The following is a 27,036-nucleotide window of genomic DNA, read 5'->3' as shown; positions in this document are numbered from 1 at the left end:
AGCAATCAGAATCTTAGAATATCCTATTATCTATTAGAAGAAACATTGGAATTTTTTTCATTGTACTTTTCAGAAAATGCATCTGCATGTAAATTAATCACCAATTTGCATTCTTCACCCCCCCCCCAAAAAAAAAAAAAAAAAAGAAGAAATGAAGAAGAAAGTAAAATGCACTTGGTGCTTTTCAAACCTCTGTGGAACCCAGACAGTGAGATAAGAATGTGGTCTTAAAATAATAGACTTCAGCTAGTCTTTACTCCTCTTTCCCTTTTCCAAAAAAAGCTATAGCAGGAGAGTGATACATAAATCCCTGTGTCCATTTTATGGCATGGTGCCTCAAATGATGAATACTGTCACATTTTGATTAAAAAAAAATGGAAGTCCATAAAAAAAATAAATTCAGTTTAGTGAATTGAATGTTGCTTCCTTAACATTTTTCATCCTGAACTCATTTAGTAGAGGGAATGGATATTTCATCAGACATGGATTTGACGTTCCATCACATTATACAGTAAACAGTACAAACGATGTTATTTTTTTTTAAATGGAGAAGCTGGAAGAGCTAAGACAGTAGCTGCTGTAAGGCACTGGTTATCTCATTTAAACAGATATTAAATGTGGGTGCCAGTGGTGTGATCATCAGCTGCTTCCCACTTTGTGAATAAATTGCTTAGAAGGAGTCTTTTTGCCTACCAGATGTGACCTAGATTTAGATTTCCAAAGGCAAAAAAAAAAAAAGTCTATTGTGTAAAAAACAATTGCGGGTAAAATGCATGGTAAATGAGCTTATCTCACTTTTCCAGGTGTTTAAGCTAATATGTTATGGAATTACAGCTTCATTTATGAAAAATAATTGAGCAAAATGTTCCAGCAAATCAAATTTGGTTAAAGGCTTAGGATAGTTATTGTGTTGTGAGTAAGTTTCTAAATGACAGAAAGAAAAGGGCGGCAGAAGAGATAATAAAAATACAGAAATTTGTGGATCTGTGAAGAGGCTCTTATAAAAGGGTCAGGCCTGGCTGTGGTATCCTACCTGCGATGTGGTCTAGGAAAATGTCATGAAATAATATGAAGAATTATATTCCTGTCAATGCATATGAAAGCAAGATTTTTTTTCTAGAAAAATCACGCACACATTGGTATCTGTTGGCCCTGGGTAAGATTAATGACATTGGTAGGTTAAATACATTAGAACTGAAAGAATAACATCCTTATTCTTTTTCTCTCTCCTCCCTCCTTCACTGTTACTGATTCCATAGGGGCTGCCACTCGAAAACCGGACCCAGAACCTGAGAAGCAGACCGACCACACTGTTAAAATTGCTGGAGTCATTGCAGGCATCTTGCTGTTCGTCATTATATTTCTGGGGGTTGTGCTGGTAATGAAGAAAAGGTGAGCGATTAGTAGATGTTTTCTATGTACATGTTCATATCACAGCATCTCCTACAGCGGTTCTCAGTTTGATGTTGGCAAAAGTACCCAGCCACCTTAGTGCCCTTTGTCACAGTTCAGGAAGTACTGCTCCCTCCCACCCCTCCAAGCTTCGTTGAGATTTTATAAAACCACCATATCTGTTTCATCCCACAGCATTTTCTATGAATTAATGTTTGTGGCTTTGTTATAAAAGAAAAACAACTGAAGGTTAATGATTCTCGCACTTTATGCATTAGTACTGCATGATGGACTCTAATAATAGAACAGCATCTCTATCCTGAAAGGGTGTGTCTCCACTCTATCCAACAGATCAGCTGAAAGTTAGATATAGTTTTTTTCTTGACTGTAAAAGAAAGCCTTAGTCAGGAGCTAGAGCTAAGGTAATTTGTGCTAAGAATAGGGTCTGTGTTGTTCTGCATAAACTTCATTCGCTGAAAACAAATGAAAATGTTATGATGGTGCTGAATGTTTCCAAATGCTGGTTCAACACACGCACACACTGAGATTGTTTTGCTTTGAAAATCATTTTGAAAATCATTTGAAAACTGCTGCAGCATTAGAAATGTAAGGCTTTTAAATCTGGTTGCCTTTTGCAACACTGTAAAAGGAAAAAAAAAAAAGGATAAAATATCTTGTTGCTAGGGAGGAGGTACAGGTTAAAAAAAAAATACTTGTGATGATAGAAGCTAAGTCAAGATTGGGGGAAATTCATTAATAGTGTCAAGATTTTAGGTTGTATCTGGAGGTACATGAGATTTGCAGCTATAGAGGTGGGACTGAGGACGTGTGTGAGCTGTGCAAAGGGCCTGAGTCACTAATTCTCCTTCCATATCTGTCAGTCATCTTACTGTCCCATATCCCCTCTCCTCCTTGCTATTCACCCTGTATTATTCCCTCCTCTTCCTTTGTGAGCAGTCTTGGCCTGATTCTGCTCATCCCAGCACTCGGTGATTTAATTGTATGTTAACTAGTTTGGCAGGTCTGAGATAGACCAAACCCCTTAGCTGCCTGAAATTCTTCCAGAATGTGAACACAGGAGGTGCGCAGTGAAGGAGGCAGCTGCCTGGCAGTGCCTCAGGGCTAGCAACAGAAGTAGCTGCTTTTCGCTTCCCTTGAAGACAGAAGCAGGGCCACGAGGTTGAAAGGGTGCTATGCAGGGAAAGGTGATCTGTGGTCAGGGCAGAAGGCTAGGTCACAACAAGAGGTAGGAAAAGCAGTCAAAAGTTGCCATATGGAAGAGACTGAGACTTAAGCCCCAGGGTAAGTCTGGCTGGGGCAATGAAATAGAGCCAGTAACCAAATCTCAATAAAGTACAGTGTAGCAGTTAAAACCTGTTCTGATTTTTCAGTACTTTTTTTTCTTCCCACTTCTGATATCTTGCATCATTCATACCTTCCATTTTAACAGTTGAACTCCCAAAGTCCTCCCTAGGGCCAGAGACAGCGCTTGGCATGCAGTGAGGAAGGCTTCTCACATTGTCTGGCCAGTCCTTCTTCACATAATTCCTGACCAGCATTCATCACTCTCTCTCTTCCCCTTCTGCGCCTCTCCTTAAGCATCTGCACCGAAGGTAGAATATATTCACCCACAAGACACAAGTTCTTTTTAATCTTGAAATGAGAGCATTGCAAAACGATCCAAATAGTTTCATTCTGAACAGGATGTTAGGCTCTCTGGCTGAATGGATGCTATACTGGCTCGTGCTTTATTCACTAGGGAAAAGCTCTTTGATAATCTAATTGTTAGAGGCAGGAATGCTCAAATCCTGAGTGTTTGGATGTTAATGCAGAAGGATACTTGATTTCTTCTGTCTACCACAGTGCAGTAATTATTATTCATAGTAGTTCTGTTGTTAGGAAAAAAGTTCCTTATGTGAACTTCTTTGGGGTTTGGAATAAATCTGGTGGTGACAGAGATGAAACAGAGATGACAGAGATGAAAGTCCAAATCTAAGAGCTCTGTTACCAAATATGCACAATTTCATTGTGCACTGCAGAAAGAATTATACAAATAACTTAAATACGTCCCACAATCATGCTACAGCCTTGAACAAAAACTATAAAATGAGTTGAGGTGAATATTAAAAAGTAAGAATGGTTCATCTGTGTAACGGGATGTGACTAGGCTTTAATGAGAATATCAGGAGATAGGAATATTGTGTTCCAGGCCTCTAAAGCAGATGCTGTAGCATAGAAGGTCTTGAATGCAATTACACTCACGACTTAAGCAAAAGATGAACCGATTATTCAATAGATTGTTATTGGTGCATTAATTCACTATGCGGCTGAGAGCCCCTATGGTTTCACCTTGGTTCAGTTACTGTGTATACATTATGCATTTGAAGAAAATGTGTAAATCATGCTGCGAGCTTAGTGTAACTGTAGTGTTTTTGCAGTTTTATGATGCTTTAGGTGCTACTTTGTGAAACAATCTTATCAAGGTAGCATATCATTTGACTACTGCACTTCATCATTTTATTTCATTTACTTTATAAGGAATTTTACTGGAGTAAAGAACTGATCAAAAAGTAAAATAGCACCTTGTAACTCAGTGTAACTTTTCCCTAAGAACCACTTTCCTCACTGCACTGTTACGTGCAGACTCTTTGGGCTACAATGCTAGCTAGGTTTTACCATGTTGAATCTACGTGCTCTGAAACTTGCCATGGTTGCAGTTTACTACAGTAATTTCACATTTGACTAACCCAAGGCATATCCCAAGGCATATACTGTCTGTTACTTCATTCTTTCACTGCACTGGGTCTTTGTAGACTTGATCTCCAGCTCTCACCAGTAGATTAAATTTGCTCTGTCTCTCGGGCTCCAAGTACTTAATAAACTTAATTGCAAAACATTCTTTCCGTTGTCAAGAGACTTGGAAAGCAGTGTCCTTGTACTTGATAACCATGTCTTTGTCCAACATACTCCTTTAACAGCTACCTCAGTTGAGCTAGCAACCATTCCTTGCTTGGTCCATGCCAGGCACCACAGGTTTTCATGGATCAACCTCTTGGGCATTAATTCAGTAGCAAAAAGACCAGACCAACACTCAAAGCAAAGTTTTCAGTGCAGCACAGATATGCTTTGGATATGGTCACTGTCTAAGTTGTAGGTGCAGAAGTTCTACAAACAGCACTAGTCGTTAGTCACCATTATTAATTTTACTATATAATGGTCTTCTGGGGTAGTTATATTGTAAACTGGGACACAGAGAGTTTAGGGAGCCTAACTGCTCAGAGTACGGTGTAGAGTCAGTGGCGAGGGTAGAAATAGCACGGTCACTAACATATTTCCTGTGTGGACAATTACACTTTTGACTAAAGTAAACCAGATTTGTGTGCCCATCACTTGGATCAGGTTAAGAATGTTAGTACTTTACTGTTTTTCTCCCTGCTTAGCTGTTCAGTGCTCTTTATCTGTTTTGTTCTATTTTTCCTTTATTCGTTCAACCACATTCCTGCATAAAGATGTCATGTAATGTAAACTAACAACCTGCAAGCTATTCCTGATACCCTTATGGTCATATGAATGAGATTATTCTTCTCTGTGAAGTCAGAGTAAAGCCAGGAGGCTTTCCTCTCCTCAGCTGTGCTCTGAATCTCTCATATAAGAGTTAACACAAAGTCAGTGGAAACCAATACACGTGTTTCCAGAATGTTACTTCACAGTAACAGGGATTTTGTATCTGATCCTGAATATAAAATCTCAGGCAAGGCCCTTGATCTCTACCAGTCTTTGATACACCTGCATGGGACTTTATAAAAAATAAAAAAATAAAAAATAAAAAATGCAGCAAGTTCACCTTTTGGTCAACATGAAGTAGAGCAGTGGAAATGAGAGAGCTGTTCCTACAGCCTTTGGAAAACCAATAGCAATTAAATCAGGAGTTCAAAACATCAGAATCTTAGGTTTTTATTCTATTCTCTTTTTTATAGTTTTGCTTTTATATTCAATTTCAGCTAAGGTTAAAAGAAAAGTATTCACAAGTTGAAAAAATAGATGGATTGGTCCGATGTTTGCTTAAAAGAATATATGTCTTCGGCGTAGCAGGTTCTTTCTGGGCTACCTGCTTGCTGCTGCAGTGGGAGTGCAGCAAGCAAGTGATTATTAAAATTTGATTACATTGGTTTCTGCTTCAGTTGTAGAATGAAGTTGGTCTGATCATTGCATTTCTCCATAAAAAGGGTGGCTTTTTTGTGCCTATCTTTAGTTTCTGCTTTCAGCTGTCTCTATGCCTGAACCTTCCAGTAGTTTCTAATGTATGTAATTGTGGCATCTGTTTAATGCAGAGCCCCTGGTTCTTGGCAGTGGATAAGGAATGCTTTTGTACTCGGTGGAGCTGGGCTGGGAATGCATTGGTCCAATTCCCTGGTAGTAAATCAGGCTGTTCAGTTATACACCTTTGCCAACAATTTCAAGTAGTTAGGATGGAAATTGGAGATAATAGGGCTGAAGGACAATTCCAGTTTTCTCCCAGTGCCCTCCTGCTTTCCCCTCTAGGCCAGCTACAAAAGAGAGACAATGAAAGAAATCACTGTGGTAATTACACAGTTCCAGAAGTTTTCCCATCTAGTGGGACAATCCTCCTGTGGCCAGCTGCATTGCTTTTGATAACATTTTATAGAGAGGCCTTATTCTACAAGTAATATTTATGAAATTTATGTATGTCTTTGGTCCCAAAGGATATAAAAGTGCTTTATATTTTCACTATACACAGAAACGGTTTATTGACATAAAATAACCTCTCTAATGGAAAGTGACTGAAAAGCTATGCATGGTTGTACAGAAGAAAATTTGGCCAAGGCCAAATTATTTGGGTCATACTCTTCTACAGAAAGAGACTTTTCCACACTTTTCATACATATATAGAGAGAAAGTCTGTATACTCTATGTAGGAAGTAAAATGGAACTTGTCCTTATTTCTTTAAAATGCTACATTTGTTCAATTAGAAATGGTGTTTTTTTCATGTGGCCTGAGAACTTGCAAGTCTAAAACTTTCTTACATGCAGGTTTCAAACGTAAGTCGTTTTAGCTGTTGTTTTTTTTTTGTTGTTGTTGTTGTTGCTTTTTCAGTGTCTGGTATTCTAGAGACTCAAAAACCATGACTATCAAGGACTTTCATATGGAAAATCTCACAACTGTAGTATTCTAAGAATAACTGGAGCTTGAGACTTTTAATTTTGTTCATCTTACACAAATTGTTAATGGGACATTTTCACACAAATTAAAGCTCCTGGATTTTTAGTAGTTTTCTCACACAGAATTCATCTCTATAATGTATTTGGCAGAATTCTGCATTTAAGTACCAGCAGTGCTTCTCTGATTAATTGTATTTATTGTTGTTTCTCAAATTATTATACATCTTCTAGAAGTATGAGAACATTTGTACTAATTACATTAAATCTCTGCAATGGCAACATATGGCAAGAAATAGGGTTGGCAGTGTCATGAGCTTCTAAATGAGTGAGAGAATGAGTAATTCTGAAAAGAAGGGCAGGGGGGATATAATTACGTCTGAACAAGATATGAAAACAACCCTTTGCTAATAGAGCAGATAGGTTGAACTGCTTTGGTAGGATCTGATTCTGTACTCCTTACTGAAGGCAAGGAAATATGTGCTGGTGGAAGAAGTGTACAACTGTTTCTGCAGCTTTCCCTTTACTCTGTTGTTAGACATCTTTCAAAACCCAGTTTTAACAGGTGTACATTTTTGCAGATTGCCACGTGATTAAATATTCAATATCTAGCCTCTCGTGTTTGAACAATACTGTTTCATCAGAAAAATGGGAATGAAAACTGGGAAACATCTCTAACGGCATCTTCACACAAAGAAGATGAGAGAGAAAGTTTGATGAAAGCCTAGTTTTCAAAGGGTTGCCTGAAGCATGTAGCTAGAGGCAAGTTAACATTAGTTATAGTCCTTTGCAAGGCCTGTTTACATGTTTCCTCTGTAGTCAAAGGGCGGTATGTATATGCTTAAAAATTAAAAGTGCCTACATGGTTTCTTTCAGTCTTTTATCTTACCAACATGTGAATGCTGCTTGACACTATGCTCTGAAATGTTTTAAGATCTCAAGCCTCTTTTTAATTCAATATATGGAATTCATTTAGGTTGGAACTTAGCCCTTTTGGAGAGTTGTAGTCCTACTTGCAGGAGACTTAAAACGAAGGGAGAGATGTAAAGCAGAAAAGCATAACTGGAGTGCTGATACACCGTGTGTTCATGCAGTCCGTGTCTGGGTGGAGGGTCTGGCTGTGTAAGAGGTGATGCAGGAAAGACAGGCTGGGTTCGTATTTTCCCAGGATTGTGGTGCTAGGTCTCCAGCTTCTTCTCTGTAACATTCACATAGGCAGAAGTAACAGGGATACACGATCAATTCTTATGTTTTCCTCTGCCACATAAGGAAATACCACCAAAATCATTTTAACCAATAAGGACAGCCGTTCTGCTTCTGTTATAACATGGGAAGTTTTCACTCAATGTGAAGTAATTTAAAGGCAGTTGTAATAACAATTACGGATATAGCTGTAGACGGAAAGCACCAGGAAGTAATTTTTTCTTCAGAATTTAAATAGTTATTTAAAAAGCTGAAATTTATTTCCTTGTTGTCATTGATTTTCCCTTGTGGAAGCAAGTTCTAGTGTCAATGTCAACTGATTTCTTTAAGAAGTAAAGGGATATCCAAAAATTCTGTAGTCTTGTGACAGGAAAAGAAGCTAAATAATGTATACTCTGTAATTCCTTATGGTTGAATTTCTAACATGTAGAAATAAATTCCTTATACTTATTCCTAATCTAGTTGAAATATAAACTGAAGGTGTTTTATCTCTTCAGTTAGGAGTGTTTGTATATGTATTATATGCAGGGGAAAATATACATAAAATATCTAACATTACTTAGTGGATGTGCTTTAAAGTGATTTGATTCAACAGTTGGAGACGTATTATGTATTGTATTGTTTAAAGTTTTATAGAGATGGATATGTCATCTGTCTGTTCCAGACATGTTGCATGATATGCCCAGATATGCATTCTTGCTACCTTCCATTTGTGTCATCAGTTCTGGTCTCAGTTTCATCTTGATTTTTCATACATTAATATTTGGCTTTTCTTTCCTTCCATTTCATCTTTTCCACCACTGCCTAATCCTTCCACCATCATGGCAGAAGAAGCTATCACTCCTACACTTATTACCTGTAAGTAACTTCTTTGACATCAGAGACACACTTTCTGCCACGTTGTTCCATGCACAATTAGTGAATGCTAAAATTGCAAGTTCCTTTATGAAAACCAAACCTTAAAAAAATTTTACCAAGATAAAAAGAAAAAAACAGCATGGTCAATAATGTAAAGAAATACTTAGTTTTACAGAAGTTTCTATGTCTCATACTGTGCATTAGAGTCCTTTGAATATAGTTACATAATGAATTTTCTTAATTAAAAAGTAGTAGGTATAAATATCACCACCATGTCTATGAGAAATTTTCATGCCTAAGTAACAATTTTTAGAATTTATGTAGTGGTTTCTTTCTTATTTGTCCTGATGAAAATATACCATTGGTTAGAGATGTACAAGCATTTCCGTTTGTTGCTATGTACTTAATACTACTTTTTCATGAATAATGATCATGCGAAAACATCATGCATTGCCATTACTGGGGTGGATTTAAAAGGAGAGAGATAAAAAATGAGGGCATGATGAACCATAACTTTCAGTAAGTAAACTATCATGTTGATACGGTCCCGAGTAATACCATTATATGATTTTTTATTTACCCAAAGTCTTTGCTTCATTCTCTGCTGTCAGCAGGTGATGAATGAGAAGGGTTCTTCTGTGAATTTAGCAAATAACTTTCAGAGGTTATTCACCTGTTCCCACTTTCCAGGTACACGGAATACATGGTAGTTTTTGGTTTAGCAAAATATTAGAGATCTTGCTTAATTGCAAAGTGAGATGCATTTAAGATTATTTAATCTTGTTGGCCACCAGTAGAAATCAATGATCTAACAGATACGTGTCTTCTTTAAAGCTCAACTTTAAAATTCATAGGAAACTTGAAGATATTTTCATATAGTTACTGAAGATGGGGTGTTACTTGCATGAGACATACTATACTACTAGTTTTCAGGTACATTTGGTAGTTGAATGCTCTTGAAAAGAAAAAATCTCAGTTATGTTTTTGTTCAAACGTAATACTAAGTTTCTCTTGTTCCTTTTTAGTAGCTCTTCATACTTTTTAAATAAACATTTTTTCAATGAGTATGTTGAAAAAGCTTGAAACGTTCATTTATGGAACTTATGGAAAAATTAGTATATGTTTTCTAAGTTGAAAACTTAGGAAGCAGAACCATACTTCAAATGAATTAAAGCAACTAAAATTTAAACCTCTTAGCTCAAATTGCCTAAGACTTCTGAATATATTGAAACTGCTCATTTGCTTTGTAATTCATATTTCATATTACATTATTTGACACTCTACATATAGTGCAATTTTTTTAAACTGTTCATTAAAGCACTGTATTAATGTGAAGGTCAGAAAAAATTCTCTCTTCCATAGATACAGTATTTCAAAATTTGTTTCTGTTCCTGAGATAAAAAGACCATATTTTCCATGAAATAGGCCTTCAAGAAAACATTCAGTTGGGACCATTTAACTGTTGTTTTTAAAATGTAAAACTAGTATAATATAGTAAGTCATAGAGTATATTGTTGCCATAACAAGTAAACATATTTAAATTAATATTTTAATATGATTCATGTCTCAAGGCTAAGTCAAAAACAAAAATTGAAACAAATGAAACATTAAATGAAGCACTGTTTCATTATTCAAAGATATTGGAGTATACCGTTTTTTTTCTTTTTTTTCACTAACAATGAAAAATGTGTGAATTGAAATGTTTCTATAAGCTTTAGAAACAGGTTTTGTCCACGGTTTTCAATCATAGAGGCTATTAATAGTGGACGGAATAGGGTTTCTTTTTATTCGGGATAATCTTACAGTGTCTTCAAAAAAAGACTTGTGTTTTTGTTGGTGTGATCCAAATGTAGTAACTTTGTGGCTTGGGTACATTGACTCTTCTAAGAGAAATTGTGTGATCTTGACTGTATGTTGTTTTGCTGGTTGTCTGGAGAAAGAAGGAAAGTAAGAGCCCAGAAAGGAGCAGACAAGATCAGCCCACCATATGAGGAAACATTCTGGATCAAATTCTACACCTGTTTATGCAGCATGCAATTTCACTGAAATTGGTGGAGATCTTAGATGAATGCAGAATTCATTCCAGTTTTATTTTTAGCTGAGGAAGTTGGTATGGATTATAAAATGATCTATATTTTGAGAAACATCATTTGAAGTGCTCTGCTATTGCTAATTTACCACTTCTATACTGAGTATCATATTCAAATTTACTGATTAGTCATTGTAAATGCAAGCTGTGACATCCAACCCAACATCTATGCACTGAAATAGTTACTATTGTCTTGTGTGCTGCTTTCCTTATGTGCTGTGGGCTCCTTTTGCCTAGTAGACTGCAATCTCTGCCACTTCAAGATCCATCCTAAATTAAAATTAAAAAAGAAAAACTTGGCAGATGCTTAGTGCTGCTGATGAATCATCAGAGGTGGACCTACAGCTGTGCATATTTGGCAGAGAATTATTTCCATTTTATCTTGTGTTTACTAGTTAGCCAGTTAAGAGACATTACAAAAAAGAAGCTGAGTACTGCTATTAAGAATTATACTTCTTGTTAATGGGTTTAAGTGCCTCTGCCTGCGCCTTTCCTCCCACTTTTGCTTTCCTGCTCACTGGTGCATTTTTTACCTTTCACCTCAGTCAGGAAGCAGATTTTGTTTTTTGTCTGGCCATAGTTAGTTCTTTATGAATTCTTTTGTTCTTAAGATTAGAGCAAGTTTCACAGCGCTCATTAACTCTGCAGCAGGTCTTTTGACTTCCTCATAAATTCCAGGTGGGGAAAAAGAAGAATGGGGTCGATGTCATTAGTGACACTTGTAATGACTGGTGTTCACAGTGTGGCAGCCAGCATTGCCATGACTCTACTTTCTCCCAACACCTCTTTGGATGGGCAAAACCCCAGCAACACTGGCCAGAGAAGGAAGAATACATTGGTAGTTTGTTGTGTATTCGTGGTTAATGAACTAGACAAGCCTCTTGGTGAGGTGAAAATAAGCAGCGCCGTGCTGATCGGTGATCATTATCTTTTATATTCAAGATTTTCATTTAGACAAAGATTTAGGTAGAGGCTCTGTCTGCTTTGGAGATCATTAATCATTATTAGTCGGGAGCTAATATAACTAAATTCATGCAAACTCAAGCATGAAGGCAAACAGAGTGTTTCTTCTCTCTGAATTTACTGAAGACACTGGCCTCTGATGGGCAGTTTGGGGAATTCAACTTACCCCAAATTCCGGGTCAGATATTACAGATTGTAACTGTTCATCTTGTTTTTGAGAAAAGGCTTCATTACCTTGCTATGAGTAGGATGTATGCCCAATTAAAATGCAAAGTTTTGAAGGTAGTTTTTGATGTTGTCCCTCAGTTTGAATTTGATATCAAAATGGTATGGTATGGTTATTAGTGAAATTAGCTACTTATGCAACAATGGTGCTACACAGCAGTTAGGTGCATAATGTTATTCTATTTTTATGCCTTATTACAAGTCATTTCAACCTGTGCTAAAGCAGGGAAATAGGAGACAATTATTACCAAGTATTCCTAGAAAATATTAATCATGTTGGGATCTTAATAGCATCAAATCTAGCTGATGTTGTCTTACCCAGCACTAATCATCTAGTTAGGTGACTTAGCACGGGGATGCATTCCAGGTACATCTCCTGTATAGAAATCTCAATCCAGAAGCTTAAAACATTGAAATATTATTAAAATGGACTGCATAGAACAACAGCTCCTACTGCCTAATACTTTTAATGTGACTCAGAGAGGACAGAACTTTTCCTGCAAGAAAATTAATTCTACAAACATTGAGCTTTTTCATATAAACGAAAATAAAAACATACCCTCCTTTACATGAGAATTTGATAGTTTGGGGTGCAGTTGATATCTGACTTGAGCTCACGAGTCTGGAAAAGTGTTCTCAGTTATTTCTGTGTCTCTTGCTTTGCCAGCAGATTTCCAGTGCTGGCTTCTGGATCTCTGTACAGAGACTTAATTCGTGGTTCATTTCCCCAGTCTGACTAGGAACAATGCAATCGTCCTAGCACCTATGGCAAAAGATTAGCAGATTGGCAAAATGACCCTAATAATCAGAGTCATAACATTTTCAGAAAATCAATGTTGTTTAAATTCTTAGCAGTGATTTCTGGATAGTTCCAGGAAAGATGTGGTCATAGCATTTAAAATTTACATATGAGTTTGAAAATACTGAGAGATGTTATAAACAGTTTGGTATTCCCAACTGCAGCTGCCTCTGGAACTAAAATAAGTTCATCCATTCACATCTTCCAGGTAGAGGAGAGCTCTGAACAGAAAAATGTGAATGTGTTTGAACTGCCTGATGTGTTTGATCTGTTAGACGAAGCCTATGATCTCTTCTGGATCTTTAAATATGCATAGTTACATAGACTTGTATCATAGAATCATGTAACCCAAAATAAATGTGGATTTCTGTAATTGTCTTGTAGGCTAGACTTAAATCATTTGGGGATGTCCCATGAGTTTTGTTGCATCTGGTAAAGTCTATAATGCCAATATGCAGTGCCCAAAATAGGAAGGAGAGAGTTTTACTAAATCGGCATAGCTGAAAAATACATTAGTGGGCTATGTGCCATATGCTTTGAGTATGGGGGTAAAATATCTAGCTTTCATGCAGAGATACTCAGCAATCTCAGAATTAAAATTGTATTTTTAATTAAAATACACCACATTATTTTTAAAAATATGTCTGAAGTCATTATTTCTTACACTGATCTCTTGTTCCTTCTGATCCTTTTGAATGTGATTGTATTGCTGTATAGCCAAGGCTTATGTTCACATTTCTCCATAGCAAAATTTATAAATAATCCTTAACACTCAGACCACCAGTAAGTAAATCCTTTTTCTTTATTAGCTCTTTCTAAAGTTTTGTGAGCCCCTCAGGACAATGATCTGACTACATGAAATAGCTTTCTTGAGCTGTGCCAGAGATCAGATTAGCACAGGTATACACACAGAGGAATAGCTCTGCTTCAGTTGCCCTTTTGTGGGCATATTTAGATGCTCACTCCAAGTTACTGTTCTAGCACCTACAAGTCGGAAACCCATAGTCACTTCTAAAGTTACCCAGAGTTCTCAAAACCACATTAGGACAGAGGTGTTGAGTGAGAAACCATAACCTGTAATGTGCTGCAAATGTGGATTTTTCAAAATAAATGAGTACTAAAGAGAGAGTGAGGTGAAGTATCAGAAGTGATTAATTGCTATGCTGGTCACACAATCACATTCAGTTACTGTCCTTGTTCCCTCAGTGTCAAGCAGTAAATTTGCAGATGAGCTAAGGGTTTGGAGACTTTTCTGTCCTTAAAGGGGCAGTTTCATTTTCAGTTTACACTGCTTTTTTTTTTTTTGGAAGTTAAAAGACATTTAGTGTGGAGACCAATATGACTGTAGGAAAAATAAACGCTTATGTAGTCTAGAGATGTCTTGGTTTAATAAGAGGTTTGTCTCCCTTTTCTAAACTAATACACAGGGATTTGAATTGAATGCTGAGAATTTTTTAAGAAATTGTAGATTCCATATACTCTTTGTAGGATAAGCCTGAAAGCCTATCTTTATTATACAGAAAGCTGAGATATAATACGTACATTCTGGAGGGGAGGAGAGGATAGAGACAGGTATGTGTATTAAAGAAGCTACCCTCTGTATTTGTGCATTTGTATTGCTGTTCCATATTGAGTCGTGTTCAGTTACTGTGACCTGTTTACCAGAGTGGATCATTCTCTCTGTAAAATCTTGGGTTGAATTAATCCTCAATTAGCCTGTTGACATTGTTTGTAGTTTGCTAAAAATTTGGTTCCCAAGTCAGTCATGCTTTCTGTCAACAGCAGTCATTCTAGTTACTGAGATTTTACTGTTATCTTCCATCATTGTTGAAATAGACTTTAAAAGAGGGTATAAGATGAATCATTTTCATTCACTTTGTTTAAGGCTAAAATAGAATCTTCTCTCAGGAAAAAGGTGTGATTCATGCCTTTTTAGCTCTGAAATTGCATTTCTATATACATTGATAGCTAGACACTGACTTCAGATTCTTTCATTTTATCCAAATGGAAAGCAGAGTTTTTCACTGTTTTAGTGTTAGTATTTATTGTACAAGATGGGTAATGACATTGAAAACTTACTCTCTCTAAACCTAAACCTGCCATTACACTTTGTGTGAATGTAAAAGTGTTAACAGTAGAGAAGATAAACTGCATATTAAAACCAAAACTCACATCATAATTTATATTACTAAAGGCCTTTATTTTTTCTTGAGGTTAGTTAGATTGAGGTGTTAGTTTTCAAAGTGGTTTAATGAAATACTGAAATGAGCAGTAGCAGATGACTGCAAATGGTAGGACTACAAGGAACAAGGTTAATGTGGCTTTGCATCTATCCTGGACTCGAGGAGGACCAGCAGCAGAGAAATGCTTAAAGAAAAAGGGATAGAAGAAATCATTTGGTGAATCTAGCCTAAGACTTCTTTGCTCCAATATAGCACAGACTTAATCACTTCTGCAATAGAGATAAGAACAACTATAACAAGGTGTTTATGTCTGTTGAATGATGTCAGCACAGGGCACTGAGGTGTTATAGTCATTAGTGTTGCAATAACTTCTACCGAGTTATTGTATTTTTGTTTGAGCTTCTAATCTGTAGTCTTTTATCTAACCCCTGAATCCCATGGGAGATTCTTCAGCTGAAATACCTTTTTTGACCCTCCTTGAAAAGAATGTGGCCAGATTAATGATAATCCATCTCCAGGTAGCATGTGTCAATGTTCTCACTTAATTTCGCAATGAAACTGTTCTCATCTTGGCTCCCGTTCCTTCTTTTCCTCTCCATTTGTTTCCTTACCTACAGTATTCCATGAGCTTCTTTAAAGTCTACATTTCTAGTTCCCTGATGTAGAGAACATTGGCCATGTGCTTTCCACAGTGTCTAGCAGACCGAAAACATCTTTAATTTCCAAATTTTCTTTCTGTCATTTTTCTTGGTCATTGTTTTTCTGCAATGAAGTGCCTAACTCTGACATGGGAGAATAAGAAACTATGCCTCAGTTAGTTTCTTGTGCCACTTCTGGTCACTCTGGCCCTCTGCCTCTGCCTCCATTTGTGAGAGTCTGTGCAGGGATTCTGTCTGATCAGGGTCCTTCCTAATTTCAGAACAATAGACAACATGCAAAGTGTAGCTAATGAGATTGCATCATCTGTGAATATGAGACTCACAAAAACAAAGCAGATAAGGAAACAGAGGGAGCAGGCTGTGCTGTGTGCTTGCAAAGCCAGCAAAGACTGGCATTTCATCAGTTCCGGACACCCTGTTACAAAACAAAATTATTTTTTAAAGATTTATCATAGGTATTAGAATCAAAGCTGTGTTTCATTTACAAGTGTGCTAGAAAGGTTTTATTGTTATTACTACTATTATTATTAAACTGTAGCTTTTAGTGTGTGCTATAGAGAGAAAACTGTAGGACTGTCAAAAAAGTCTTGCATAATTGTGGTTAGTTCCTGTGCCAACCTAACAGCAGCAGTGATCCAAATAAAACAAGGTGGTAGCTGGAGCAGAGCAGGGCTTCATAGGGCTTGTGCCAGCAACTACCTGCTCCTTTAGAGTACCGAGCTGATAAAACGTAAAGAAGCACACTTAGTTTTCGTTTTAGCAGCAGAAGCTCAGGACCACTTCTGCTGAGGTTTCTCACACAAATTATGAATTTCAGATCCATTGGCGAGACATAGAACCACATGGCTTGGGGGTATCTAGATTATACTCAGTGCACCTGCAGAGGGAGTTTGCTTCTCTCCTTGCTCATTCTCTGATTCCTCTAATCATAAGACACAAGTTTGAGGTGCCAGAGACATGAGCCATCAGTGTGCCCAGGTGGCCAAGAAGACCAACGGCATCCTGGCTTGTATCAGGAATAGTGCAGCCAGCAGGAGCAGGAAGGTGATCATCCCCCTGTACTCAGCTCTGGTGAGGCCGCACCTCGAGTGCTGTGTTCAGCTTTGGGCCCCTCACTACAAGAAGGACATCGAGGCCCTGGAGCATGTCCAGAGAAGGGCTACGGAGCTGGTGAAGGGCCTGGACCACAAGTCCTGTGAGGAGCGGCTGAGGGAACTGGGGTTGTTTAGTCTGGAGAAGAGGAGGCTCAGGGGAGGCCTTATTGCTCTCTACAACTACCTGAAAGGGGGGTCAGCCTCTTATCATAGTTAACTAGCAATAGGACTAGAGGGAATGGCCTCAAGCTGCGCCAGGGGACGTTCAGGTTGGAAATGAGGAGACATTTCTTCTCAGAAAGAGCAGTCAGGCATTGGAACGGGTTGCCCAGGGAGGTGGTGGCGTCACCGTCCCTGGGGGTGTTCAAGGAAAGGCTGGACATGGTGCTTGGGGACATGGTTTAGTGGTTGACATTGGTGGTAGGGTGATGGTTGAACCAGATGATCTTGGAGGGCTTCTCCAACCTTAATGATTATGATTTTATGATCTCTTGCGTGTCTGAAGGAAAGGCAAAGCAAAGCATTCTCTAACCTGTGCATCTCACCATTGTCCAGGAATGAGAGGATCATGTGGTTTAGAGTAATTGTGCCACTCAGCATCTCCCCATGCAAAGTGGCAGTGTGCTGTCCTCCTGTGTGGTGATGTCAGTAGCCAGAAGTACGTCTTCCAGTATGGACTTGTCCAACATTTGTTCAGTTATAATAATGGATGCATATTGGCTGCAGCAAGTTACAGTTAGGGTAGGCTAGACAGGCTTTTACTTAGCTTAAAAATGTGTTCTGGGTTATGTTTTAGGTGTAAAGGAATTTATGTTGCAGTTTATGGTCCTATTTGTCAATTGCCCATGGAAGGGTCTCTTCGAAGGGACTAAGGTTCATGACTTACAGTGTATTTTCAAAAGCTGTTGAAATACTGAATGCTTGGTATTTATTTTAATAAATACATAATATACTGAATGTTTTGTATATATTTTAGGGTGAGATTGTCATGTTTATGATACCTCGTAGAATAGGATCCTGATCCTTAAGCCGTAACATAGGGGTGTTACTGGCAATAGAACTTTAAGTAAAGTTGAGAACAAGTTACTGACTCTGGTTGTATGTCCAGTCCTAGTACAAGTTACCAGCAGGAATGTGATGTGCTTTTTGCTGAATAAGGTACAACAGTTTCAGCTGCCTTTTGCTGGAACTCAAAGCACTGTAAACCTCTTTTGAGGCTGGAATACTGGACATTCATAGGATTTTCTTGTCCAGTTCTCTGTCCAGAGTGGATTTCATTTCACATGCTATTTAGATCCTACTTTCATTGTCTTCCTTCCAGCTTATTTTCTAATTCTTCTTCAATTATTCTACTGACTATTTGCTTTTCCATCTCTTTTTTGTAATTCCATTTATTTGTTGTATTTACTAAAGGGCTATTGCTTAGATAGAATCAAAGAATCACAGAATGGTTTGGGTTGGAACATAGTTGACATTAAATATCACACAGTTCCACCCCCTCTCTGTGACAGAGACACCTTCCACTATACAAGGTTGCTCAAAGCCCCATCCAACCTGGCCTTAAACATTTCCAGGGGAGGGGTATCCGCAAGTTCTCTGGGCAACCTGTTCCAGTGCCTCACCACCCTCATAGTGAAGAATTTCTTCCAAATATCTAATCTAAATCTCTCCTCTTTTAGTTTAAAGCTGTTATCTCTTGTCTTATCACTACACTTCCTAACAAAGAGTCCCTCCCCAGCTTTCCTGTAGGCCCCCTTTAGGTACTGGAAGGCCGCTATAAGGTCTCCCCTGAGCCTTCTCTTCTCCAGGCTGAACAACCCCAATTCCTTGAGCCTGTCTTTGTAGGAGAGGTGCTGCAGTCCCTTGATCATCCTCGTGGCCCTCCTCTGGACTTGCTCTAATAAGTCCACATCCTTCTTGTGCTGGAGGGCCCAGAGCTGAACACAGTACTCCAGGTGGGGTCTCATGAGAGCAGAGAGCATTACTTCTCTCAGCCTGTTGGCCACGCTGCTTTTGATGCAGCCCAGGATACAGTTGGTTTTCTGGGCAGCAAGTGCACGTTGCCAGTTCATGTTGAGCTTCTCATCTACCAGTACCTCCAGGTCCTTCTCCTCAGGGCTGCTCTCAATCCATACTCTCCCGAGCCTGTGTTCGTGCTTGGGATTGCCCCGGCCCAGGTGCAGGACCTTGCACTTGGCCTTGTTGAACTTCAGAAGGTTCACACAGGCCCACCTGTCAAGCCTCCCAAGTCCCTCTGGATGGCATCCCTGCCCTCCAGTGTGTCGACTGCACCGCACAGATTGCTGTCACCTCATACTTGCTGAGGGTGTGTTCAGTTTCACTGTTCATGTTGCCGACAAAGATGTTAAACAAAGCCAGCCCCAATACTGACCCCCGAGGAACACCACTCATTACTGATTTCCACCTGGACATTGAGCCAATGACTGCAACTCCCTGAGTGCAACCATCCATCAAATCCATGTCTCTCCAATTTAGAGACAAGGATATCATGAGAAACAGTGTCAAATGCTTTGCACAAGTCCAGGTAGCTGTTAACAGATGAAGTTGTCTCTTCCCTTATCCACCAATGCTGTAACCCCATCATAGAAGGCCACCACATTTGTCAGCCATGATCTGCCCTTAGTGAAGCCATGTTGGCTGTCACCAATCACCTCCTTATTTTCCATGTGCCTTAGCATAGTTTCATGGAGGTTCTGCTGCATGATCTTGGCAGGCACAGGAGTGAGACTGACTGGCCTGTAGTACCCCAGGTCTTCCTTTTTTCCCTTTTTAAAAATGGGGGTTATGTTTCCGCTCTTCCAGTCAGTGGGAACATCACCAGACTTCCACAACTTCTCAGATATGATGGGCAGTGGCTTAGCAACTACATCTGCCTCAGGACCCATGGAACAGGTTGCCCAGAGAAGATGTGGACGTCCCATCCCTGCAGGTGTTCAACACCAGGTTGGAAGAAGTCCTGGGCAACCTGATCTAGTGGGTAGCATCCCTGCCCATGGCAAGGGAATTGGAACGAGATAATCTTTAAGGTCCCTTCCAACCCAAACCATGTTATGATTTTATGATTCTATGATGTATCTCATTAGGTTCCATGGACTAGTGCACCTATAGGTTTCTTAAGTAGTCTTGAACCTGATCTTCTCCTGCAATGGGCAGTTAATCATTCTTCCAATCCCTGCCTTCTGGGGCCCAGGCTATGTGGCTAGATCTTTTGCTGGTGAAGACTGAGGCAAAAAAGTCATTGAGTACCTCAGCCTTCTCCATATCGCAGGTGGCCAGGTCTCCCATTTCTTTTGGGAGACGACCCAGTTTCCCTAATCTTCCTTTTATCATTGATGTACCAACAGACTTAGATAGACTTAGTCTGTGGGAACATGTATCATGATAAAATTAATGAAAGACTAAGTTCAGTGTCTAAATGAGTAATTTCTGTGTTGAACATTGTTTCTTTATTTTCATGGGAAAAAAGTCAGCTGTTTTCATTTTATCATTTTTTTTCTTATATAAAATTTATTTTGCAAAGGCTTTAAAAATGTTCACATCCACATTGAAATTTAGCATGCAATATTTTACGTTCAAAAAGAGAAATTGTATCTTAAGCAATTGAAAATGATGTCACCGTAGAAATTCCAATATAACATTAATTATAGGAAGTATACTTGAACACCCACAGTACTGTGTATTTACTTATGTCAAAACAAGATAATGCTTACTGTATTAAGAATAGCTTTTCATTTTATGATTGCCTGTTGTTTTTTGAATCATAACCTTCACTTGTTTCTTTAATTTAGGAGAAAAAGCCATTAAACATAGAGACTTCCTGAAAGCGTGTGCTGCATGAAAGCTTTAATTAAATCTACAAGTAAAGCTTTAAAAGAACAAGATTCAAATTAATTGCAACAAGGACCATGCATTTATTTCTGTGACAGGCCTTCGCGCGTTAGAGAAAAGGCAATCTGTGTACCCTTATCTGAATTAGTAAACTCAATATCACTTTTCATTACCATGGTAGGTCATTGCCATGCGTCTTCAGTGTGACACTGTTTACATGTTAATGACCTCACAAATAGAGCCTGTTCCAAACAGTTTGCAGTAGTAGAAAGTTGTAAATCCATGAAGTGGAATAAACTGTCCTCAGCTTTCTGCATCATTGCATCTTGTGAGTTCCCCTCTAGACTGAGTTTCATAATTAGGCAGCAGTATAATTAAGGCAAATTCGGTAAATGCAAATAGGGCAAAAGGATTTATAGCTGATTATGGCTGTTATAGCATACCTGAAGTAAATTAATTTCTAAGCTTTGTTATTAGCTGACTTCAATGACATGGAATCTAGAAGTAGAAAGTATTGTTCACAAAAAGTGTTCATAGCTAAAGTCAGCGAGTGGTAGTCCAGGCAGATATATTTAGATTTAGTAAGTGCTCAAATATACCCATGGAAAGATTCAGTAGAACATATTGCTTTAGTTGTTGGTGTATGATTGCTTTTGAATTAGATGAGATTTTTAAGATCATAAATATATTTTTCTCCCACTGTATAATGTAATGAAATCAGCATGCTCCCTCAAATCATATCCTTAAAGGAAATGTCATATTTACATCTGGTAATTTGACTAGATATTGGAAAGCTTCACTGCTTCAAAATCTTGGAATGCTAAAACAGACATCAAATGGGTAAAACAAACTGAGCATAACCACTTAAATTTGACAGCCTAAAATATCTAAAACAAGTACCATTCTGTGGTATCTTGCTATGTGAATTCAAATGCTGAATGCCCTCAATTCCTGTGGACTTCAGCAGAATCTTGCAGAATCTTGTCCAACATTTGGATGTCTCAGCCTTGCCTTAACAAAAAGCCTATTTCTCACTAGTCATATGCAGCATATACTGGATATTGCAAGACTGGTTCTGTCTGCAACAACCTTGGGAGTTGCTTTGCAGACAGAGAGTAATGGTTTCTACTTTAGTTGCTCACCTAATATGCAAAGCAATTTTAATTATATGCTGTCCAACCCTCTCTGCTATATATTTTTCCACTTGCTGGTTCTGGATGAAATACATACTTTCTACGTGCAAAGGTTACTAGTAAGTGTACACTGCCCCTGAAAGCATTTATGGCTAATTTTGCCCTAAGCATGCATAATGTAGCTAAGTACTAATTAAAGGTTAAAGAATGGGGATCCATCTTTTCTCTGCCTGATGAATAGAGGAATGTGTTCTGCATGTGGTCAGATGCATATTCTACTCTCAGTTGGACAGAATTGCTAGGATGCTGCAAAACCAAACTATATCAGACTACAATTCAAGAGACTCCACATTTTTTTCACAGCACAACAAAGGACTAATAAATCACTGTCTTGTGTCGTGTAATAAATTAGCTGTTTTATTGTGTTTCATATAAATATGTAATACTGCAAGGCATGCATGGGTTGAATGTAGTTCTGATTTCATAAGGGACTTTTTTTTCACCCTACATACTGACCTTAAAAAGTTATCTGTGGACAGGTTGTATATTTTGCTAGTAAAGACAAAGAGGCAAGGCAATAAAGCCACCACCAGTATTACAGCCCTTTTTCAGGTCCTACTAATAGCTGATTAAAGCAGGTTTTGATCACTTCTAAATATTGCCGTGACTGCTGCCATGCAGTATAAGAGAAAGAATAGTGATAGAACTACAGTGGCAGATGAAAAATGTGGCTGTATTCATAGTGCTACAATTTACCTAGAATTTCCAGAGAGTTTGTGATCTTAATAATTCTGCAAAACCTTCATTCCAGAATGAACTAAAACTTTGTAGTTCTTTGAAATCATTCTTTCAGAAATCCTGGTGTTTACTTCTTTTCTGCGGGCTGCTTCCTGCCATAAAAATGTACTCACAATTGCTTTTTAAAAAAGTTTCCAAATAGGTTATGGAAAAAGCATGAGGCTAGGAACCGAGAAGTCTGCTTTTTGCCAGTAGCTTGGTGATGAGAGCTCTTAAATCTTTGTGTGCCATGTTCTGCACATTTATTAAATTCTGATTGCTATTAACAGATGCAAAGAAGGGATATCATGACTACTGAAGGTCTGATATCAGAGGGGTAGAGTTCATGCTTCCTTTGCCACCACTTGGATTTGAGAAAAAAATAGCTTATTGTTTCTGAATAGAAAGCCAGCGCTGCCTGAAAATGTATGTCATTGGAACATTAGTACCTGAAAATCAGTGATGGAATTGTCACCATCTAAGACAGGATTAGTCACATATACTTGCAGAACACATATTCTCATATGAGTAGCCTTAGCAAAAGCACCAGGAGAGGTATAAAGTCTTTTCTCTGATACTGTCTGCTTTGATACTTCAGTGGCTGCAGAACTGCCTCCTTTCCCACCCTTAGAGTAATCAGCACATGAGCTTTACTGCTTCAACCCTTGTGCATGTGGATTACACTTTGGACAATAAATTATTTAAAGCCCAGGAACTACACTGGGAGGTTCTTTGGATAAAGCTATGAAAACACTACAACAGAATAATACAATAATTTAGCATCTCATGATTTTCAGAAAAGCATAAATAAAATAATTTAGCACACTATACCACTTAGAGTATAATCATTTTCTGTCTGATTAGAAGAAGTCAGATAGTCATAGGGTGACAATAGGATGGAAAAGGTCGTATGATTAAATTAGCTTAATTCACACAGGCATTACTTACAAAGGATTTTTGCTATGATTAAAGAAGACCAACAGTAAGTCAAGCAAATAAGATCAAGTTAGTGACCCTCAGAAAGGGAAATTAACCTCAAAAATAAATAAAAGGTTACTGCCCGCTACAAGCACTCCAAGATATGCTGCTCTTGGTTAATCACATCTTTTACATTCACCTATGGACTCTGTGTGTGACTGCCATTCTATTTGCAGAGGGTTGCACATCTTTAATACAGACTCCAAATATTAAAACTTATTTTCCCTTTCCTTTTAACTCATGCTGCCTTTTAGTTAACGCAAGACATGACTACTGCAGTCCTAGTGCTCATCCCATTAATATCCTATCAAATTCGTCATGGATTTTGTATTTTGTTGTAAACATTCATCTGAGCAATGCTGCATCACTTAATCTCCTGTAGGTGTTTCCAATCTCTACATTATTGTCTCATGGGTTAAAAATATTAACAGTTTGACATTTTTGTCACATGATTCTCCCTTTTTAATATTTATTTTTCCTTTTGTGCAGATTCTTGGGAGCCTAGTTGTTTTTGTGCGTCTTGACAGAATCAGAGTCCAATGAAAATCTGCACTAAGCTCTTAGTGCAGGATTTTCTTAATATATCTCTTGCATTTGAAGCATGGAGAATCTAGACTATCTTAGTCAAATCGTTTTGTTTCCTCAGAGGCTTTTCTTAGAGGAAGTGCAGTGGTCCAGAAAGTTGTAAAACATTGTGAAAAATCACTTGGTGTTATTTTGGGACCTGTGAATTTGCTGTGAATGAAAAACTGCTCTGTCTTTCATTCTCTGAGATACAAGAAATGCATATAGCTTGGATTAACTAACCAGGAAGGAAAACACAGCAGGAAATATCACTGTCCTGGTTCAGGATTGCTGATTAGTCTCTAGAAATTCGACATTAAATTGGCCTGTCTTCATCTTCCCTGTATCTCATTAGCTTCCACAGTGCCTGTGATCTAGGATTTTCGTGTTGTGGTCTTCTCTGTAAATATTCATGTAGATCCTATCTGTGGGTGACAAAAAGGATCTCCATGCATATTAGCCATTGGCTGTCATTTTAGTAACTTTTATGTGCTTGCTTTCAATTTGGTGTTGAGAAATGTCTGCTTTGCAAATGTTAAGTGGGCCATGGCAGAACTGCTTTTCCTTTCTGAGGAAAGATAGTGATATGGTGTTTCATTTTTTGTTGCATATTTTGCTGTCAGATACTTACCAGATAGTAGATCAGATAGACTAGGCTGCATATTTAAGAGAGATGCATAGTTACAAGGAAATAAGAAGTAGAAGATTATTCAGAATTTGTACATTTTGGAGGGGCATCATCCACTCAAGATTGAATAATCCCTGAGAAATTGGGTTCAGATAAATAAACCTGTATCACTTGCTACTTTGTCATTTTGAACCAACAAAATGTTTATGCCATGGTTCCTCCTGCTCTCTGCAAGCTGTTGTTTTATTGCGTTACATCCTACAGTGATAGTCACCTTTAAAGAAAAAATCTTATCTTTCCACATGGGTCCAAGGTCAGTAAGAAGGAGAATACTAGTTTGTGTCATGTGCATGCAAGTCATTGCTCAGGAATGAAACATTATAGGAGAGACAGAATAGATCAGCAAGTGTCCTGAAAGTTCAGATACTGTTAGTTTGCCCTTGCTTTAGCTAGTGAGCATGATTTGACAGCTGTACTTTGTAGTTTCTTCCTTCTGGAGCATGTGATCATGCTTTGATAGCAACCCTTAATCTATTATTAATGCAGTTGTATGTAGATCAAAACTAAAGATCCTTAGTCACATCAGAAAGTAATGCAGGTCTATTTTTATACCATTTGAGGATGTATCTGAAGTGAAGGAAATCAAATGCTGGAGTACTAGTGTCAGGTATTTCTATTCCTCTATGCAAGCTGTAATATTAATCTCTGTAGGTGTGCGTGTACATGTGCACTGCACAATAAACCTCTTTTTTTTTTGCACCAAGAGCTAGTAAATAAATGCCTCCTTTGAGACTTTCCCATTTGTTGATTTTGAGCTGTGGCATTTTTACAAGCTTTGAAGAACAAAAATTGAGACTTATTTGGGTGCAGTCTTACTAAGTATCTAAGTGCTAGCATTTTGATGATAACACCTAGACACCAGCTTTCAAAATTAAAGGGGTTAGTTTAGTTCTGCAACTTTCTCTAATAGCATCATTATTGCAGGTTAATGTAGAAGTAATGCAGTTTGGATTATGTTCACTTTCCCATTCTGAAATGAGATTTTTGTGGGTTTAAGCCAATGTGACATGCTATAAGATTTTACTGCAGAAGGGCACTTTGCCTGCTATTGAGCTCATCTTGGAAAAGGCTTTCCCTTTTCTTTTATTCATACTCCTTTTAGCTCAGGTAATATCTGCATGTATGATCATTAAAAAACAAGCTGTTCATCTCTTCACATTGCTGAAAATTTGGAAGCCCGTGCTGGGGTACTTCATGGATTTTAATTCTGCTTGTGACAAGTCTCAAGACATAAGGTATTTACAGTTCAACAGCTTTGTTGCAAAGACACCTGAAGCAGCATGTAGGCATTGACAGTACAACATAAGACAAATGGCTGTGAACAGGTTAAGAGCCAATGAGCCATATCATGTCAGTGACATTTTGCTGTCTTCCTGGAAGGCCAGTGGGTCCTCAGCCACCAGGTCCCTCCTATAAGAACTCCATTGACCAAGTGTACATTGCCATACATCCTAGTTTTTTGAGTATCTTGGTTAACTTGTATCTGCAGCCTACACCAGGTTATCAAGGCCCCTGGGCTCTGGGATGACGTCTCCCAGTTTCACCTGAGAGTCAGGATGAAGTTAGGGCACGCACCTGGATGCTGGAGCTAATGAGCACTCCTGGGTTTCTTGGTTTAGCCATGTGCTGAGACTACTCAATGCTTTATCAAGGGAAGAATGTGCCCCAAAAGGGAACAGCTAAGGGAAATAACTGTCCCAGGAGGCAAAGCAGAGAAAATACATATATATATGTCTGTGGTAGTTCTTTCAGCGGAAGGAAAAGCATTGAAAATTCTCAGATGACAGTGCCTCAGATGCTGGCAGATTTCCCTCACAGCACAACACCCACAAGTATCCATTTTACAGGGGATATAATTAGCTAGTAGCACATGGACTGTAATTTTTGGTGATACAGTAGTAAAGGTATGCTGTGTAAGGAAAAGTAACCGAGATCCTTCTCCTCTCTGGCATGATAACCCACCCACCTTCTCACAAATTCTCACAAAGGCACTTACTCTTCTAGTACAGCTGAAGTGGAGATCGGTACAGCAAGAACCTGCTACATGTTGTGGCTTGCCATAAGCTCCTCTTTTTTCCTACGACAAAAAGCTTTGAAGAGGTCCCCAGAATCTTCAGAAGGGTGCAAATTTGAAGTTGCAGCTCTTGATGTTTAAGTCTGTAACAAAATGCAACAAGACATTTTGCTGGTACATTCTGCCTTTGCAAATCTAAGGGCGTGGGACAGGTTGTTGTGGTCCCTTCACCTTCTAGTCAGCTCTACTACAAGACAGGGTCATATCTTTTATTTTATTACAAATACTGGAAAGTTTCCTGCAGTAGCTAATTTACCAGCGAAATATAGATATTTAAACAAGTCAGCTGCATTTTTTTCTTCCTATATGCATCTTGGAGTTTTACAGATG

At 38.3% G+C, this 27,036-nt stretch overlaps 1 protein-coding gene across 13 annotated transcripts in view; it reads left to right on the top strand.

Annotated features, from left to right (window-relative positions):
- The window catches only part of PTPRM (protein tyrosine phosphatase receptor type M), a 490,453-nt gene that overhangs the window by 324,231 nt on the left and 139,186 nt on the right, over positions 1 to 27,036 (top strand). For 7 of the 13 annotated variants that reach the window (XM_066992787.1, XM_066992789.1, XM_066992784.1 and 4 more), the window contains 2 exons: positions 1,260 to 1,392; positions 8,602 to 8,631. In XM_066992787.1, coding sequence (XP_066848888.1) covers positions 1,260 to 1,392; positions 8,602 to 8,631 — 163 coding nt within the window. The remainder of the gene's footprint in view (positions 1 to 1,259; positions 1,393 to 8,601; positions 8,632 to 27,036) is intronic. The other 6 variants (XM_066992783.1, XM_066992793.1, XM_066992788.1 and 3 more) reach the window with 1 other exon arrangement.

This window comes from Anser cygnoides, chromosome 2, assembly GCF_040182565.1.
Source record: "Anser cygnoides isolate HZ-2024a breed goose chromosome 2, Taihu_goose_T2T_genome, whole genome shotgun sequence".
Classification (NCBI taxonomy): Eukaryota; Metazoa; Chordata; class Aves; order Anseriformes; family Anatidae; genus Anser; species Anser cygnoides.
Note: the sequence above shows the minus strand (reverse complement) of the source record. Positions and strands in the feature narration are given on the sequence as shown.